The sequence below is a fragment of the Natator depressus genome, chromosome 3 (genome assembly GCF_965152275.1).
Source record: "Natator depressus isolate rNatDep1 chromosome 3, rNatDep2.hap1, whole genome shotgun sequence".
Classification (NCBI taxonomy): domain Eukaryota; kingdom Metazoa; phylum Chordata; order Testudines; family Cheloniidae; genus Natator; species Natator depressus.
In genome coordinates this window covers 115,799,992-115,819,256 of record NC_134236.1, presented here as the reverse complement: position 1 = coordinate 115,819,256, position 19,265 = coordinate 115,799,992, and the positions used below count along the sequence as shown (strand labels likewise).

At 43.1% G+C, this 19,265-nt stretch overlaps 1 protein-coding gene across 1 annotated transcript in view; it reads left to right on the top strand.

The window, feature by feature from the left end:
- Nucleotides 1-19,265, top strand: part of SYNE1 (spectrin repeat containing nuclear envelope protein 1) — a 493,953-nt gene that overhangs the window by 231,026 nt on the left and 243,662 nt on the right. Inside the window, exons 52-56 of the mRNA XM_074948627.1 lie at nucleotides 759-931; nucleotides 3,575-3,884; nucleotides 6,720-6,884; nucleotides 8,780-9,136; nucleotides 15,204-15,340. Coding sequence (XP_074804728.1) covers nucleotides 759-931; nucleotides 3,575-3,884; nucleotides 6,720-6,884; nucleotides 8,780-9,136; nucleotides 15,204-15,340 — 1,142 coding nt within the window. The remainder of the gene's footprint in view (nucleotides 1-758; nucleotides 932-3,574; nucleotides 3,885-6,719; nucleotides 6,885-8,779; nucleotides 9,137-15,203; nucleotides 15,341-19,265) is intronic.

The following is a 19,265-nucleotide window of genomic DNA, read 5'->3' as shown; positions in this document are numbered from 1 at the left end:
CTGAGGGAACTGGGGTTATTTAGTCTGCAGAAGAGAAGAGTGAGGGGGGATTTGATAGCAGCCTTCAACTACCTGAAGGGGAGTTCCAAAGACGATGGAGCTGGGCTGTTCTCAGTGGTGGAAGATGACAGAACAAGAAGCAGTGGTCTCAAGTTGCAGTGTGGGAGGTCTAGGTTGGATATTAGGAAACACTATTTCACCAGGAGGGTGGTGAAGCACTGGAATGGGTTACTTAGGGAAGTGGTGGAATCTCCATCCTTAAAGAGATTTTTAAGGCCCGGCTTGACAAAGTCTTGGCTGGGATGATTTAGTTGGTGTTGGTCCTGCTTTGAGCCGGGGATTGGACTAGATGACCTCCTGAGGTCTCTTCCAACCCTAATCTTTTATGATTCTATGATTAGCTGCTGCAAAATAGGCAAATGCCTTAGGAGGCACCAGGTGGCACTTGTATGGCTTTATGCTTTGCTGCTATAGCACTTCTGCGTAAATATAAATGGAGAGATGAAATGGGTGAAGTAATATTTTTCATTGGAGCAAGCAACTTTTCTTGGTGAAAGAAGGAAGGTTTCAAGCTTACATAGAGGCAGTCCTGAGAAAGTATGGTCCAGGCTGAGTAGGGATGCACAGGAGTATGGTGCAGAAGGGGTAAATCAACTAAATTACAATGGTGAATATTGCTAGAGGAGTAGCAGTTGGAGGTTTCCTTTATGTTTTCTGGCTGGTTGGATTTGATACATGTGATCCTTTTTGTTGCACAGGAGATCCTTTTAATGAAAGGTGAAGGTGAAGTTAAGTTGAACATGGCCATTGGTAAAGGTGAACAAGCCCTTAGAAGCAGTAATGAGGAAGGGCAGAAGATGATACAGACCCAGTTACAAACGTTAAAGGATGTATGGAATGATATCATCAACACTTCAATGAGCTGTCAGAGGTAAACTCACTTTAACTCTCTTTAAACGTAGGGCCAGATTCTGACATCCTTTCTCCCAGTGATAAGTACCTTACACTGCAAGTAGTTCCGCTGATGAATACTTGAAATGTAATGTGCTGCTCGAAGTGACTAATGCTGGCAGAATCCGGCCCAGAATGAAATGTAATTTAGAAGTATTTATCTGAGAAAAAATACGGAGAAAGGCAGTGTGGTGATTCCGCTGCTTGAGTTCAGAGTTCAGTGTAAACTGGTCACTGCAAAAATACTTCCCTCAATAAGAAAACTCTCACAGTTCAGTGTGCTTGGTAGTCTGAGAGGACTAGGACTGAGTAGTCAAAAGTTGTCAGTTTTTCAATAATTACTGAACTGATGCACTTTTTATTATTGTTTTGAGAGGAGGGCTGTTTTTTTATTCAGGAGTCAGGATTAACGTACATTGGAGTTTCATGTGAAACCTGCAGAACACTTCCTTGTCTGAAGTTAGTCAGTGTTACCCAAGTATCTCATTTCTTAGCACTTCGCCCAACCCCATTCCACAACTCCGATAGAGATGTGTGCGGAAGTTTACAATGATAAAGTTTATCTAAATTTTCACTTTGATTGTGTGGCTAAATTCACCCCAGTTTATGCCGGCTCCAACTGACATAAACTTGGGGTGAAATCCTGGTCTTTTAGCCCTGGTCTACACTAGGACTTTAGGTCGAATTTAGCAGCGTTAAATCGATGTAAACCTGCACCCGTCCACACGATGAAGCCCTTTATTTCGACTTAAAGGGCTCTTAAAATCGATTTCCTTACTCCACCCTGACAAGTGGATTAGCGCTTAAATCGGCCTTGCCGGGTCGAATTTGGGGTACTGTGGACACAATTCGACAGTATTGGCCTCCGGGAGCTATCCCAGAGTGCTCTATTGTGACCGCTCTGGACAGCACTCTCAACTCAGATGCACTGGCCAGGTAGACAGGAAAAGAACCGCGAACTTTTGAATCTCATTTCTGGAGACTGCAGAAACTGTGGGATAGCTACCCACACTGCAACACTCCGGAAGTCGACGCTTGCCTCGGTACTGTGGAAGCACTCCGCCGAGTTAATGCACTTAATGCACTTAGAGCATTTTCTGTGGGGACACACACACTCGAATATATAAAACCGATTTCTAAAAAACCGACTTCTATAAATTCGACCTAATTTCGTAGTGTAGACATACCCTTACATAAGAACGGCCATACTGGGTCAGATCAATGGTTCATCTAGCTGAGTGTCCTGTTTTCTGATAGTGGCCAATGCCAGGTGCTTCAGAGGGAAGGAACGGAGCAGAAAATCCTCAAGTGATCCATCCCCTGTTGTCGACACCCAGCTTCTGGAAAACAGAGGCTAGGGACACTGCAGAGCATGGTTTTGCATGCCTGCCCGTGCTGGCTAATAGCCACCGATGGACCTATCTTCCATGAATTTATCTAGTTCTTTTTTGAACCCTGTTATTGTCTTGGCCTTCACAACATCCTCTGATAAAGAGTTCCACAGGGTGACTGTGCGTTGTGAAGGCCAAGACTATAACAGGCGGCTCCGCACGCTGCCCCTGCCCCACCCCAAGTGGTAGCTCCCATTGGCGGGGAACTGTGGCAAATGAAAGCTGGGGAGGCAGCACACAGAGTGCCCGCCGCGCCTCTGCCTTGGAGCAGACGGGACAGGTTGCCGCTTGCAGGGAGCTGCCCGACGTGAGGGCCCCCGGATCCGGCAGCCCGAGGCCCCTCCCGCATCCCAACCTCCTACCCCGAGCCCCCTCCCACACCCAAACTCCCTCCCAGAACCGGCGCCCCACACCCCCTCCTGCGTCCCAAGCCCCGCACCCACCCACACCCAAACTCCCTCCCTCTTAGTTAATTGGCATTTTTCTCTTACCAGCATCCCCCATTCCCACAACATGCCGGATAAAACAGCTTTTACTGTAATAGCTCAGATGATAGGGAAGAAGTCTGAAATAGCAACAGTTTGAACTGATAAATGGAAAGAGTCAGTTTTGCTAAAGAGAGATCCAGAAAAGATCTGGAAGAGGACATGTATTCTAAATGTATGATACACATGTACAATAAGAACTATAGAAGGTGGATTTTTACCAGTAAGTAAAATATTGATAGTTTGAAAAGGTACAGTGGATTAAAAGATTTCTACTGGTTTCAGACATTTACTGGTTCTGTTTGTATTCTGCACTAAAATATATGAAATATCTCTCAGACCCATCTTAGAAGAATTTTTCAAAGTGTAATTTCTGTATTCAGTACAATTATGAAGAGGGAATTGGGCTACAATAGATAATATCACCTTACCAGTAAAATGGTGAATGAAAACTTTTTGATTGCACTTCACTGTTCTAGAGTGGTGTGAAATTCTTAAATTTTTTGTTTGTGAAAATTTTCACAGTTGAATTTCAGGCAATTGTACTCTTACAAAATACTACTTTTTATGATGTTTTAGTGAACAGCATCTGTCAGTGTGCTAGGTTGTAGAACCCTCACTCTCTTTGGTAGCACTTATTACATGGGGCTCCTCAGGTGAGTATTATAGTGTCACTTAATTGGTTTTCCTTAAGGCCTGCAAGACTTCTGACCTGTAGTGTATCTGTGTCTGTGTCCTTAATGTAAGCTGTCTGGAGTCTGTGATTAGCCAGTGGAATGACCATCTGGAGAGGAAAAGCCAGCTGGACCAGTGGTTGGAGTCAGTGGATCACAAAATTGAACAGCCTTTACAGACCCAGATTGGTCTGAAAGAGAAGTTTTCTCAACTGGATCACTTCCAGGCTATCGTTTCTGATATAGAGGATCACTCTAGTGACCTTCATCGACTCACTGAACAAGCCAAGGAACTATATGAGAAAACTGAGGATGCTTCTATCAAGGAAGCAGCTGAAGAGGAACTGAAAACACAGTTTAGTGACATCACCACTGTGGCCAAGGTAAATGCCTCGTAAGAGAAGGCAAACTTTTACATACTTGTTTTAATAAATAAGCTTGTGCCAAGATTTCAGTTCTATTTCAAGTAATAAAAATATTTATACACACTTCTGTAAAATCAACATAGAAGGCAACTAAAGAATCACATCCTAAATAATATCCTGCTTGCATATTTATGCTGAAACATAATCGGAGGGCAGCCCTGGTATTCAATTTCAATAATTTTACTTGCATGAAAAGCCATGTAGGTGTTGGACTTTTCTTGGCTTTTTTACTTCAGTTATTAAGATAGCGTCTAATTTAATTTGCTGTAATTCACTGGGATGCAATGATTTGTTTCCCTTGGGAAATTAGGGTTATCAGGTGGAATATTTATGACTTTCAAGTAGTGAGATCCATATATTTCAAGCTTGAGGTCTTATATACAATGATATTTCTGCAATTCCTTTTTATTTTTAAACTTTATTTCTTTCTCATTTATTTCCATCATGTTTCACTTGTGTATGTATGGGAAAGAAGGGGGGTGGGCGGTGTTTTACACAAGCACGAGAGAAGAACAAATTGCTTAAATGAACAGAAAACACATTTCTATAAAGAAGATGAAGATGAAAGTATCTGATTTATGGGCCACTGAATATTAGGCATGTCGTAGGGCACATCTTTATAGTCTCTGAGGAAAGTGGATACAAACTGTTTGTTCTTGGACCCCTTGTGCCAATGTCCCTCCCCAAGCTCACCGAGGGAGGGATCTTGGACAGACTGCAGGGGTTGCAACCAGGTGCCCAAATAGTGTGTATGCATGCGTGTGTGTATGTATGTGCAAGTGGGCATATGTGGCAAAGGGGGAGCTCACCCTCCCTCTGGTCTGCCACCTTCCCATTGGCTGGGGGTGAGTACCCAGGTTAGCTAATTACTCCTATATGCCCCTCCTCACCATCATATTTATACTTTCCAAGTCCTTTCAAAAGCCTCTTGCTCCTGCTAGCTGCCCTCCCTCAGGTGTAGTATAGGAGCCATGTTTTTTTAAGGTGATGCGGGTCTGACAAATCATCTGTTTTTAGATCAGGAAGGATTTTTTTTTGTGTTGGAACAAATTTTCAGAGGTCTTCTGTTTTTCCCCACCTTCCTTGCAGTGTCCTGGAGGCAAAGTTGGATTGTAAGCAATAGATTCATAAATGTCTAGATTACATTAGAGGCCAAAAGGGACCATTGTGACCATCCAGTCTGACCTCCTCTGTAACGCAGGCCATAGAACTAGTTTCTTATTGGATACAATATTTCTTTGTTTTTCTTTCCTGGCCTGAAGCTATGTAAAGTTGCAGCACAGCTGATATGTTTCATCCCTGAGGGGCTTTTAGTGGTAGGTGAATAACCTATATATGTTTCAGTTCTGCCCCGTATACCCTAAATGGGTCGGGACCTGCCTGTCTGAGAGACTACCTCTCTCCCCATGCCATTAAGCCTCAGTTGCAGTCAGCAGAGGTACTCAAATTGGAATTTACTCAATTTAATAAGGAGGGGCCGGCAGTATAACATTTTCCATAAGTGTAGGCTTGGAAGGATTTAGATACTTGTTAGTAAATGTAGATAGACTCACCAGACACACGCAAACCAATGAAAACATGTTTCCACCAATAATAATAGAAATTTACAAATAGGAAAAATAAGAAAAATGCTGGCTGAGAACTTGTTACAGTTTGATTTAAGGATATTTACTTTGTATATTTTGACATGTGATGCTGACAATTTGTGTTTTAACGGTTATAAAGCTTTATCTTGATGAATCTCAACATCCACTGTTTTTAAATGGTTATTGTCTGACCCCCGTAACTTCGCACAACTGAAAATTTAAATAAAAAATCCTTTAAACACCAGAATTTTGCCCAACTGTGAAAATTTAAATAAATAAAAATTGAATTCTGCAAGCCTATATAAAATCTAAAAGCCTATGCAAAAGCCTTTATATGGTATATCTTGGCTTTAGTAAGGCTTTTGATACTGTCTCGCATGACCTTTTCATAAACAAATTGGGGAAATACAACCTAGATGGAGCTACTATAAGGTGGGTGAATAACTGGCTGGAAAATCATTCCCAGAGAGTAGTTATCAGTAGTTCACTGTCAAACTGGAAGGGCATATCGAGTGGGGTCCCGCAGGGATCAGTTCTGGGTCCGGTTCTGTTCCATATCTTCCTCAGTGATGTAGAGAATGGCACAGAGAGTACACTTATAAAGTTTGCGGACGACACCAAGCTGGGAGGGGTTGCAAGTGCTTTGGAGGATAGGCCAGACTGTGCATCTAAACTACAGCCAGTGAAATGGGATAAGCTTGTTTTTTGGCTTATTGTGACAGCCAGGTTGCTTATTTACAGCGTGAAAGTTGGCAACATTTGCTCACTCTACCAGAATGCTCTCTGGGTCTACAAGGGAGCACATACTGCTTCAGCACAGCAGCAGCTTTGCCGTCCTTTGAAAGGATGTACTGAGTATTCTCCCATTCCCTACAGCCTCCCTATTGGCCGGTGCAGAAGGGAAGCAGGGCCATGGCTCTGCTCTCACTCTTTCCCCTCCTCCTGCATTTTGGGGAAGCTAGTTTCTCCTCTCCTCAACCAAACTGTGTATTTCTTTAAGGCAGAGGCACAATGGGGAAGGGGAGGACCAGGCAAAACATAGCTCTTTACTATGGATAGCTTATAAGGCAATTATTAAAAAGAATACTTTGGAAGCAGCCCTGCAAACAGCATGCAAAACAGCACCGCAAACGGAAGGGGAGGAGAGACCAAAGATTATGCTACTCCTTAAGCGCACAAATGAGTCTGTTTTCCATGTGATTGACAGGAGAAAATGAGGAAAGTGGAAGACATTGTGAAGGACCATTTGCTATACCTTGATGCCATCCACGAATTCACAGACTGGCTCCATTCTGCAAAGGAAGAGCTGCACCGCTGGTCAGATGTGTCTGGAGATACATCAGCCATACGGAAAAAACTAGCCAAAATTAACGTAAGAAAAGTCAACTGGGCTGGTTTTACTTGTAACATTGTCCCTGGGCACTGAAACAGGACATGGCTAGAAGTGCTGTGGGATCTAAAGATGCTGGTTTCCCTTTGTTTGTTTGAAATGGGTTGTTACTTTTCACTGAGCTGAGAGTGCACTTGCTACGCCAAACTCTGTTCTCAGCTGCTGTGCCTGTGGTTTGAGTAAAACCAAAACTGAGGTCTTTAGTCACAAGCCCACACTGGAAGCAGCAGCATCATATCAGTGGGCTCAGAGAGGACTTGTGCCTTAATGCTGGGGTTCTCAACCTTTTTCTTTCTGAGCTGCCCACCCCCCATGGTATAAAAACCCCACAGCCCACCTGTGCCACAACAACTGTTTTTCTCAGTATAAAATCCAGGGCCAGCATTAAGTGGTAAGAAGCAGGGCAATTGCCCTGGACCCCACGCCACAGGGAGCACCGGGAAGCTAAGTTGCTCAGGCTTCAGCTTCAGGCCCGGGTGTTGGGGCTTGGGCTACAGTCCTGCGCAGCAGGGCTTCAGCTTTCTGCCCTGGGCCCTAGCGAGTCTAACACTGGACATGCTTGGTGGACCCCCTGAAACCTGCTTGCGGACCCCTGGTTAAGAACCACTGTCTTAATGGGCCAATACACAAGCTGCACCACCTTGGTCCTCCGAGTGTGCCTGCCCCATCTGCAGAGCTGTATAGAAGGAAACAGAGACAAGGGCAGGGCCCTTACCCTCTGCCACACCCCTTCCTGTTCTGTTAGGGCACTGTGTGCCCTGGGGTGCACAGAGAGACCGATCCCTGCACTTCTCGAAGCACTGCGGAAGTGCTGATGCATGGGACCCGTACAGTGAGGGAGTCTCCTTGCACACTCCCTGCCCCCCTTGAATCTCTGAGGGCCTGTCACCTTCTATGTGTTTATACACTCCAGAGCAAATTATCTATCCCTGCATGCAGTATAAGAGCAGAGTTCACATATATTTGCTGTCAAAACATTTCATTTCAGATGTTCATAGAGGAGTTTTAGACTGCGGCACAGTGTAGGAAGCTGGTCTGGTGGGTAGGTTTTCAGACTGACACTAAAGAGTCCTGGGTTCAGTTCCCACCTCAGTCATAGCCTTATTGTGCCATTTAATCTATCATGTGCCTCCGTTCCCCAATTGTAAAGTGGGGAGAGTTCTTCCCTACGTTACAGGGCTGTTGAGAGGATAAATACATGAATGATTGGGAGGCACTCAGATACTACTGATATTACGGTTGTATACTACGTAGATGGCCATATATAGAGAGCTGCTTCTTCCATGCTATATTCCCCCCCAGGTTACAGTCTTTTCTTGTTCCTATGACAGCGTGTGATCTCATATTTATATATGAAATCAAAATATGACACAACATGCTGTCTCGTGGAAAGTAAGAAATTGTGCAGCCAATAATGGTGCACCACAAATTATGGGCAGAATTGCAAAGCACTCCTGCACTTCACATTTCTGTTTGTATGTCCTTAAAACGATTGGGATCAGCTACACCCTTGCATTTATTGTATTAAAGAGAATATGTTTTTTCCCATTTTAATCTAAAGAAGCTTCTTTGCACTGTCTAAGAAAAGTTGTTTTTCTTCTAGTCTTCTGAAAGTTTGAGTATACTAGCTTCAGAGTCACTCTGTTTAAAGCATTCTGTCTGCTTTGTTATTTTCATTTTATTTTAACCTTTCATTTACATTTTTAGATGGCGTGGGTATTGTGAAAGTGTTTTTGTTGAAACTGCTGCTTTGTTCACCACGAAATGCTGGCTGTTGCTTCCCAGTAGAATGTGCTGCCCTCCATTTGTAAGTGTTCAGATTTCCAGCTGTAGTGAATCACAGCACTTTCAGTTACCATGGCAATGTTCCATTGCAGGAGCTGATAGATTCCAGACAGATCGGTGCAAGCCGCCTAAGCAGAGTTGAGACACTGGCTCCTGCAGTGAAACAGAACACAACTCCCAGTGGGTGTGAACTGCTAGATGCAGAGATGCAGGCCCTGCACTCGGACTGGAAGCAGTGGGAAGAGAGCATATTTCAAACCCAAAACAACTTGGAGGATATAGTTAGCCAAATGGCCTTGTCGGAGCAGGAGTTCACAGCGCAGGTTGCTCAGCTGGAAAAGGCCCTGCAACAGTTCACCTCACTTCTTGCAGCCTGCTCTCAAAAGCTGACCCTCCTAGATGGCAAGCAAACTGATAAAGAAATAATTGAATGCTGGCACCAAGAAAAAGTAAGGCCACTTTCTGCTTCTCTAATCCTTTTTTGGTTGTAAATATACAAGTACTCTGTTGAAGAAAACTTCTTACCAGCAAGTGACTGTAATACATAGGCATAGGAAAAGCAGAAAGCTTTGAAATACATTTTTAAATATAAAATTCAAAGCTGAAATCTGTAGTAATGACTTTGTAAACTTCTTTAAAAGGAGTCACAGTGTGCAATGTTTTAATGAAGACATTTCTCTTTGGCCTCCATTATACAAGGCATAATACATGTTTCTCAGCTCTCCCGACACTGAAAACAGGGCCTTTCAGCAGAGGCAGAAACCAGTGAATGCTAGTTTTGAGTTTTCCTTCCAACTCGCTCAGTATTTCAAGCCACAAAAGCACATGATTGTAGAAATGAATATTGTATGTTGTGGTTTTCCATAAGGTCAGTTAGCCATCATAGGCATTATGTTTCCTTGAATTTAATCCTTGCTTTTTGCCAATTTATTCTTCTCGTTTCTCAGAACATCTTGGCATTGTGCATTATAAACTGTCGGCATATATTTAGAGAAGAGGAATTAGAAGCTAGTATCTACTGGTTAACTGTTCTCTTAACTAGCTCAGCAGTACTACTTCAAGACAGAGAGAGGCAATCGAAACGCTTTTACCTTCATACTTCTCTCCGAGGTGATCTTCCACAGCAGAGGCAAAAAGATTCCTGTAATATTATAATTGTGAATGATATATGCCCCAAGAAAGGTTGTAGAGTGTTTCAGTTTCTGCTAGCTTTGCACCAAAGCCGTCCAAGTAGAGTGAGAGAGCCATGTAATGCTTGCACTGTCACTCCTTCACTGAAGATCTGAAATGTTCTAAAACTCCCAGAGATGTTCTTTCTTTAACCTGAGATTATTAATCTCCATCTCCTGCTTCCCTCTCACGTTAGTTCCCCTTTCACAGAATTCTCCTCTGATACGCAGATTTACAGTACCAGTATGCAGCATTCAGTACACAGCAGCAGGTCTGATAAGGCTGTAATACCACTTTAAACATTATGGGTATGAATATGCAAAATTCCCCTTGGCTCATACTGTTTTTAACCTTGTATTATTATCAACACACCTACAGTAATTACCAGAGATTCTGTGCTTAAAAACCAATATTAAACTCCTTATAATCTCAAGAGACTTCAAAATGTTGCTTGTTAATATTTATACTGTATACAAATTGTAGCTGAATGTAGTACTTGTCTAATATACTTGCTTTTTTAATAACAAATATGCTGACTTCTAATAATATGTAGAATGCAGAAAAACAGAAGTCTTACTGAGTATGCCTCTACTTTGTAATCTAATTTATAGTAAAAAGTAGGAACCTGTGTACTGAAAATTATGAGTCCTAAGGAAAATTAATAATGTGGACAAGGGTGAACCAGTGGATATAATGTACTTAGACTTTCAGAAAGCCTTTGACAAGGTTCCACACCAAAGGCTCTTAAACAAAGTAAGCAGTCATGGGATAAGAGGGAAGGTCCTCTTATGGATCAGAACTGGGTAAAAGACAGATGACAAAGGGAAGGAATAAATAGTCAGTTTTCTGAATGGAGAGAGGTAAATAGTAAAAGTCCCCCAAGGATCTGTACTGGGACCAGTCCTATTCAACGTATTCATAAATGATCTGGAAAAAAGAGTAAACACTGAGGTGGCAAAATTTGCAGACAATACAAAACTACTCAAAGTTAAGTTAAGCCCAAAGCAGACTGCGAAGGGTTACAAAGGGATCTCTCAAAACTGGGTGAGTGGGCAACAAGATGGCAGATGAAATTCAATGTTGATAAATGCAAAATAATGCACATTGGAAAACATAATCCCAACTATACATATGAAATGATGGGATCTAAATTAGCTGTTACCTCTCAGGAAAGAGATCTTGAAGTCATGATAAATAGTTCTCTGAAAACATCAGCTCAATGTGCAGCAGCAGTGATAAAAGATAAAATGTTAGGAAACTTTAGGAAAGGGATAGCTAATAAGACAGTAAATACCATAATGCCTCTATATAAATCCATAGTATGCCCACACTTTAAATATTGCATACAGTTCTAGTCATCCCATCTCAAAAGAGATATATTAGAATTGGAAAATGTACAGAGAAGGGCAACAAAAATGATTAAAGGTATGGAACAGCTTCCATATGAGGAGAGATTAAAAACACTGGGACTTTTCAGCTTGGAATAGAGATGACTAAGGGGGGGTATGGTAGAGGTCGATAAAATCATGGCTGGTGTGGAGACAGTGAATAAGGAAGTGTTATTTACTCCTTCATGTAATACAAGAAGCAGGGGTCACCCAATGAGATTAATAGACAGCAGGTTTAAAACAAACAAAAGGAAGTACTATTTTACACAATGCACAGTCAAGCAATGGAACTTGTTGCCAGGGGATGTTGTGATGGCCAAAAAAGTACTGGGTAAGTTCATGGAGAATAGGTCCATCAATGGCTATTAGCCAAGATGGTCAGGGATTCAAACTTCATGCTCTGTGTGCCCCTTGCCTCTGTTTGCCAGAAGCTGGGAATGGATGACAGGGGATGGATCACCTGATGATTACCTGTTCTTTTCATTCCCTCTGAAGCATCTGGCATTGGCCACGGTTGGAAGACTGGGTACTGGGCTAGATGGACCATTGGCCTGACCCATTATGGGCATTCTTATATTTTTAATAATGATCCAGCCATTTTGGACTTCCTTTGAAGTTATACTATGACCATAAAAAAGACATGACAGCAATTCCATTTCTGTTGTCTTACATTGACTCGATTGTCATGTGTACTTAGAATTAAAATATCTTTCGTAATTGTTAGTGTTTGTAAGCTCATTCTGGTATCCCAAAGTCAAGCTGTGTTCCTTAGGCAATAGCAATAATAAAAGATCCCACATTTAGAACTTATGTAATAATTCTATTGATGTATGATCCAGAATCAAATCCATTTCACTGCCAGAGCAGTGTTGGCTCTGCGGGGCTTTATTTAAATATATACAGTGTAGGTATCTATTGTTCAGTGGTTCTCAACCTGTGGCCCAATCAGCACACAGTTGCGCCCCATGTGACATCCTCAGGGCCATAAAGGTAATATATATACTGTGTGGATGTGGGCCACATAACACAGAGAGAGCTGCATATGTAGCCCACAGTGGTAAATAGGTTGAGAACCACTGGTATAGTCTCTTTCAGTTCATAACTGCACTTTAAAAGAAAACCTAGGTTTCTGCATTTTGGACAGCTTGTGTGTGAAATTATAGTATGCTATTATAAAGATCTTTCAGTGGTGGTAGTGGTAGGTTAATTGAAAATAAAAACTCCTTCAAACATGAATTTGTTAAGTGCAGGGCATTTGTAGTAAATATTCTTTTTTCAGAAGTACTTGTGACATTTCAGAATAGTGAGTCCTACACTGTAGAACTTGAGAAATCCTGTATGTAAGCAATCAGTATTATGATGGCATAATTGTTAGAAAATGTCCTCTGGGTATTTTAGTGTAGCATGATAGCTAAAAGAAAAAAGTTTACATTCATTTCTAAGCAACATTGCCAGTGTGTAAATAAATAAATTAATTCAAATATTATATTGGTATTAGAACATCATTGACAATTTGGGAGTTTCAGTCTTAACTGGAATCTACTGGTGTTTGAGTGACTCAGAGCAGATATAAGCAGTAATGTTGGCATAAATAGTGTAGGTTAGTTAAAGTTATGGTGGAAATTTCCTGTGGTTGAGTCAGTTTTTCACAGTTTCAGAATAATCAGAGCTGTAGTTTTGTACACACACGATATTGAAATTCCTTTGGACAGTCATTCTGCTGAGTTTCACTGTATCCAAGTTAATTGTAAACAGGTTTCACTAAACTTAATATTACATTGAAGTGCTGGTGAGCGATCAAACCACTTTTTTTTTTTTTAAGATAACAGGATTTTGTGGTTTTCTTTTTCTCTAAAATCTAGAAGGCTTTTCCTGACAGTTCAGCCTTTATTAAAAATATGTGTAATATATTTGAATTTCCTAATTTACAGTACATTACAGGGTAAAAGTCTTCATTTACTCACCCACAACCATCCAGACAGAGTTTTTGGTAAAAAGGGATTAGAAAGGAGGCTATCACCGCAGGTTGCTTGGCTATTGTCCATATGCTGTTCTACCAAGCCAGTCAATTGGCTTGTTAGAGTCTTGCAGGTATATGAAAGATTTGACATTTTTTACTGTTGATCTATATATTTGGACTTTTGAATAGCTTCTTAGTTTTTATTACATCTTAGTGAATATTGCCCACTAAACAACCTATTCAAAGAGCTGTGCCTTTTTTATTTTTGTAATTGTCCACAAATAGATTGTAAAACTGTCAAATTATTTTTTTTTGTAGTTTAAACTACTTGCTAATTTCTTGAGCAGTAATTCTTGGTTTGCAGATGGTTCACAGATATCCCACTGAGAATATTGTGAGTGTACCTGCACCTCTATCCATATCTGGTCTCGCTCAGGGCACCCCCTCACATAATAGGCCTCTTGCCCTTACCTGTGTTGGGGTAGAATCACATGATTTTTTCACTCTTAGACCAGTAACTACTTATCGTCTTGCGGGTTTGACTGGGTTTCATGCATCTGCATTTCTTCCCTTTGGCAACTTGTGGCTAGTGATAAAATGGTCAGCAGCCTTCTTTAAACCAAAGTATTTTGGTTTAGCAGTTGGAACAAAACTGTAGAGAAAAAGAGATTTTTTTTTTAATCAGCAGACAGCCTTCAGACATATTTAGCCTCATCTAAATTTAGGCTTCATTACTAGCTAAGCTAGGTAGACTTTCCTCTAAAGTTATAGGGAGAACACACTTACATTCTCCCCTGTGAGTCTGAGGGTTTCTCAAAAACTCCTCCCCAGCCTGACCAGGAGAGCGGGCTAGTGCCATTAAGACTACTCACTGTGACATTGTACTTTGACACTGCGTTCATTCTCAGTGAATGGTAATCATTGGTCTTGTCACTGTGTGTGGCCTGTGGGTTAAGGTGGTGAAACTCTGCTTCCCTTTCGAAGTCCAATGCATCTATCACTTTTTGGGTTACAGATCAATAACCTGGCCCAAACACCCCACATTCATCACACATTCTGCTTATGCATATTTACATAAATTAGACAGTATTGTTTCTATTCTCTGATGGGGTGGTTTAGGCAACTTACCAACAAAAATGTATTGCAATTATTAAAGTCAGACGTAGACTTTGAAATTTGCTTTAGGAGAATATTTGAGAAAAAACAGAATTTACGTAAGCATTCACACACAGAAAAACTTGAACACTAAAATATTTTCAGAAGATGAGCATGGTTGGGTAATGAACATGGCTGAATTGAAATTTGCTTTGGAATTCAGGTCAGTATTTTCAGATTAATTCCAGTACTTTCTCAGCCCTAATAATTTTAGCCAAAGGATAAAATTTTCAAACATGTCCAAAGTCCCGTTTACAGAAGTGACTTTTTAGGATTTTTTTAAAATGGAGCCTAGGCTCCTAATTCGCTTATGTGCTTTTGAAAAATTTACCCAAAATGTTCAAATATGGATACTTAAAGTTAGGTTCCTAAATCCATATTTAGGCACCTAAGTAGAAGCTGACTGTCTAGAAGTGCTAAACACCTGCAAATCCCATTGGAAGTTAATGGAAACAGGATGTGCACAGCACCTTTGAAAATCAGGCAAGTTCTGTTTTGGTGCCTAAATTTGATTTTGGGAGCCTTCTTTTAGGCACCCAGAATTGAAAATATTGGCCAGATCTTACAAAAGAACTGTATATGGCAGTATTTCTTTGCAGAAGTACCAAACACTTTGCCCATCTTAACATTTAAATTATTCTGTGTTGATTTTATTAATTTGTTTATTTAAAAGTGACAGCTCTGAGAAAAAGATACACATCCCATTTTTCTGAGTAATGGTACAATCTCGCTTTAACACAGCACAAACAATGTAAGGCACACCTCAGCTAAATTAGTTGACAACAGTATTGAACAGTCACAATTTCAGTTCTTTTCACACTGTTTTTTTTTTCTCCCAACCAGGAAACACTGGATGCTCTAACAAAGGCAGAGAATATGACAGAAGAGCTCAAGACTCAATTAAATGACCTTTGTAGATTTTCCAGGGATCTGAGTACCTATTCTGCAAAAGTTTCAGGGTTAATTAAAGAGTACAATAGGTAAGCATTCATCTTATATAAGTTAAACAATACTCTGTGTGTGTAACATATATACATTTTGATCTAGGATACCATAAGTTAGAAATTCACAAGTAAACAGTGGATTATTTACTGATTGCCTTAAACTTGATGGTAATAAAGGTTGAAAAAATTGCCAATTTTTTTTTAAGGCCTTGATTGAGTCATAAGACTCAGCTTTGAATGGTTAAGAATTGGCACTGTGAATGACAACAGATAGTCATTGGGCCAGAGACAGAGAGTGAGAATAACTCTATAGCCTGGTGATTTGGACACTCACCAAAAATGTGGGAGAATCGAATTCAAATCCCTGCTTCAATGATTATTTAATTGTTTATACAAAGTGGGAAAGTTTCCACAGGAGCGATTGAGAGAATATCCCATAATCTAGTGGCTAGGACACTCTCCTGCAGGGTAGGAGACGCAGGTTCGCATTCCTTTTTCAAATCAGGCAGAAGAGGGTGTATCGGGGTGTACCAACCCCGCACTGGGCTGCTGGGGGCAGACCAATCATTGTGGGCCCAGGTGGCCATGCCCCATTTCCTCTGCTGCACATGCTCCAGGTGGAGAAGCCAGATAAAAGGAGCCAGCACAGCTCAGTTGGGGTGGGCAACAGAGGAGGAAGGACGTACACTGCTGGTTCCTGCAGTGCTTCTAGCGGTAGAGCCTGACTACGCTCCAGGAGACTTGCCGATGGCAGAGACTGCTGGGAAGCCAAGCCGCCACCTGCTGAGGAGGCTGCTGCCTGCTCTGTGTCCCAGCCCAGAGGGAAGTAAGTCCTACAGACTATTTGTTTGTTTTGCCCCACCGAGGGGCCATAGACTGACTGATGTTTTCCCCTGTTCAGGGGGCTAATTCACCAAGTGCCACTGCTGGCCCAGCTGGGAGGTTGCAGGGCTCCAGACTGGTTGTTTTGTTTTGTCCGTCCAGAGACCACGGACTAGTTTGTTAAGTGACCCCCGTCAGGGGGCCCAAGACCCACTTGGACGAAATCACCCACTTAACAGGGAATTCTGACAACAAGGTGATGGGGTATACAGGGAAGGGAAGCTGGAGGCTGGGGCCAGCGCCACAGAGCTCCGAGGCCGACACATTGAAGGGTCAATGTTATGAGTGTGGCCAGAAGGGACACTTCAGATGGCACTGACCTTTCATGGACTGCAATTATGGCCAGGTCTGGGTAGCAGGTTCTTGGGCCTGGCAAAGATGCTCACCAAAACTGATAGTCCCTATGCAGGTCAATGGCACTCCAGTATCCAGTCTTATTGACTTGGGTTGCAGTCAGACTCTCATATGGGCCAATCTGGTGAAGTCACTGGACTGGACAGAAGCCCTATATACCTTCAGTACATCCACAGGGATATACAACTATACCCCGCCACTAAAGTAAAGCTAATGGTGGGCAGTCTCAAGGAGACATGCCGGGTCGGTCTGGCCAAAAAGGTGGCATATCCCGCAGTCCTAGGTCAAGACCCATGTTCCCTCTAATTTTTAACAGGCCGTGTGTGCAAAAAATGTCTTCTATGCCGCCACCGAAGGAAAAAAAAAAGAAGCTGCTGAAGTCGGAGTGCGCACGGTGTTTCGCCATGTGCGCGGGGTTTAAGATCTGTGTGCACGCGCACAGCTTAGAGGGAACAGTGGTCAAGACTGGTCCTGGTTTAGGGAGATCCTGCAAGAATGGGTGCGCCGTCCATTGGCAGAAACAAACCAGAGGCCGTGGGTGAGGGGATTCCTAGGCCAGAAGGAAGAAGAAGGATGGGACGAGAGACCCTCCTGCCCAGCAGAAGGCCCCGGGCCACGCCCTGCAGGAGGGGAGATGCTGGAAGTGAAGCGGGAATGACTGATGGGGACTTCCTGAGAGAGCAAAGAGAAGACCCCACCCTGAATCGTGTGTGGGAGCAATTGACCCCAACCGAGGAGGAAGGGGACGCCAATCCACAGACACCCCAGGGACCGCGCTTTGAGGTCCACGATGAACACCTTTACTGGATGACCAAGAACCCGCAAACGCAAGAAGTGATCCAACACTGGTACCATGTAAGTTCCGGCGTGACCTGCTGCAGTTGGTGAGAGAAGACCCCACACCAGGTGGCCCTTAGGTTTTTTCTGGCCCGGCATCCATAGGGAAGAGAGTGACTTGTGTGTCTACTGCCCAGAGAGCCAAAGGCCCAGTCCCAGAGGGATACCCAAGGCGCCCCGATCCCCCACCCAGTGGTAGGAGTGTCATTTGAGAAGATAGGCATGGACCTAATTGGGCCCTTCGAGAAGAGTGGCTTGGGGTTCAGCTACATATTGGTGGTGGTAGACTATGCAACCTGATACCCTGAGGCTGCGACTGCAACTGTCATAGCAAAGGAACTCTTGAAAATGTTTGCCCAAGTCGGGACACCAAAAGAGATACTGACAGATTGGGGCGCCAACTTTTCATATCGACTAATGACGAAGCTATGCAAGCTACTAAACATCCAGGCCCTGAAGACTTCTGTTTACCATCCCCAGACTGATGGCTTAGTCAAAAGTTTTACTGGGACCTTGAAATCAATGCTCTGTAAATTCGTGGAGGACGACCCACAACATTGGGATAAACTGTTACCTGACTTGCCGTTCACAATACGGGAGGTACCCCAAGTGTCCAAGGGGTTCTCTCCATTTGAACTGTCTTTCAGGAGGCAACCCAGGGGGATCCTGGACCTCCTTCACAAGACCTGGGAGAACAAGAGTCCCGAGTTACAGGGTCAGTTCCGTATATATTACAGCTGCGGGAGTACCTTAAGAGGCTCGGAGGGTTTGCCCACGATAATCTAATGAAAGCCTAACAGACCCGAGGCAGAGATACACCCAGGGCACCCATCTCCAGACCTTCAAACCCAGTGATTGTATTTTGTTGTTACTCCCCTCATCTGAGTCCAAACTGTTAGCCAAATGGCAGGGACCATTTAAAGTGGTCCGAAGGGTGAGACTGGTAGATTGTGATGACGGCGACACGATATTAGAGTGTACCACATCAACCTCTTAAAGGCCTGGAGGGCCCAGAAGGGCATGCTAATTGCACCTTACCTGGCTGACCCTGAATTAGAACCAGACACATTGAACCCCCCGCCCCCATCGACACAACAATGGTCATCGGGCAGGAGCTCAATGAAGAACAATGACAACAACTGCAACGACTGACCCAGTCCTTTCCAGCTGTTCTATCACCCCACCCCGGATGGGTAAAGATGGCATACCATCACATAGCTACGAGCCCAGGACAGAGGGCGCGAGATCATCACTGGTCATTGCCCTGGAAGATGCGGGGGATCGTCAAAGAAGAACTTGAGGTGAAGCTAGCCTTGGGGGTCATAGAAGAGTCCCATAGTGAGTGGAGAAGTCCTGTTCTAAAACCAGACTGGTTCACAAGGTTCTGCATAGATTTTCAAAAAGTAAATGCTATCTCCTGGTTTGATGCATACCCTATGCTACGGGTAGAAGAGATTCTGGAACAGTTCGGGAATGCCGAGCTCATATCTACTCTCGATCTAACAAAGAGATACTGGCAAATTCCCCTGACTCCTGCTTCCCAGGAGAAGACAGCTTTTGCCATACTGTTCGGCCTCTTCCAATTTATGACCATGCCATTTGGGCTACATGGGGCCGCTGTGACCTTTCAGAGGCTTATGGAACAGCTACTGCGGCCACACGAGCAATATGCAGCGGCCTATATCGGCGATATAGTGATATACAATACCAGCTGAGAGGACCATCTTAGACATCTCACTGGGGTGCTGCAAGCCCTTGGAGGGCTTGGCCGTCAATATGGCTTTTCCAAGTGTCACCTAGAACAAAAGGAGGTAACATATCTGGGATACACGGTGGGGTGGGGCAGCTGTGCCCACTCATGGATAAGGTCTAAGCCCTGAGAGACTGT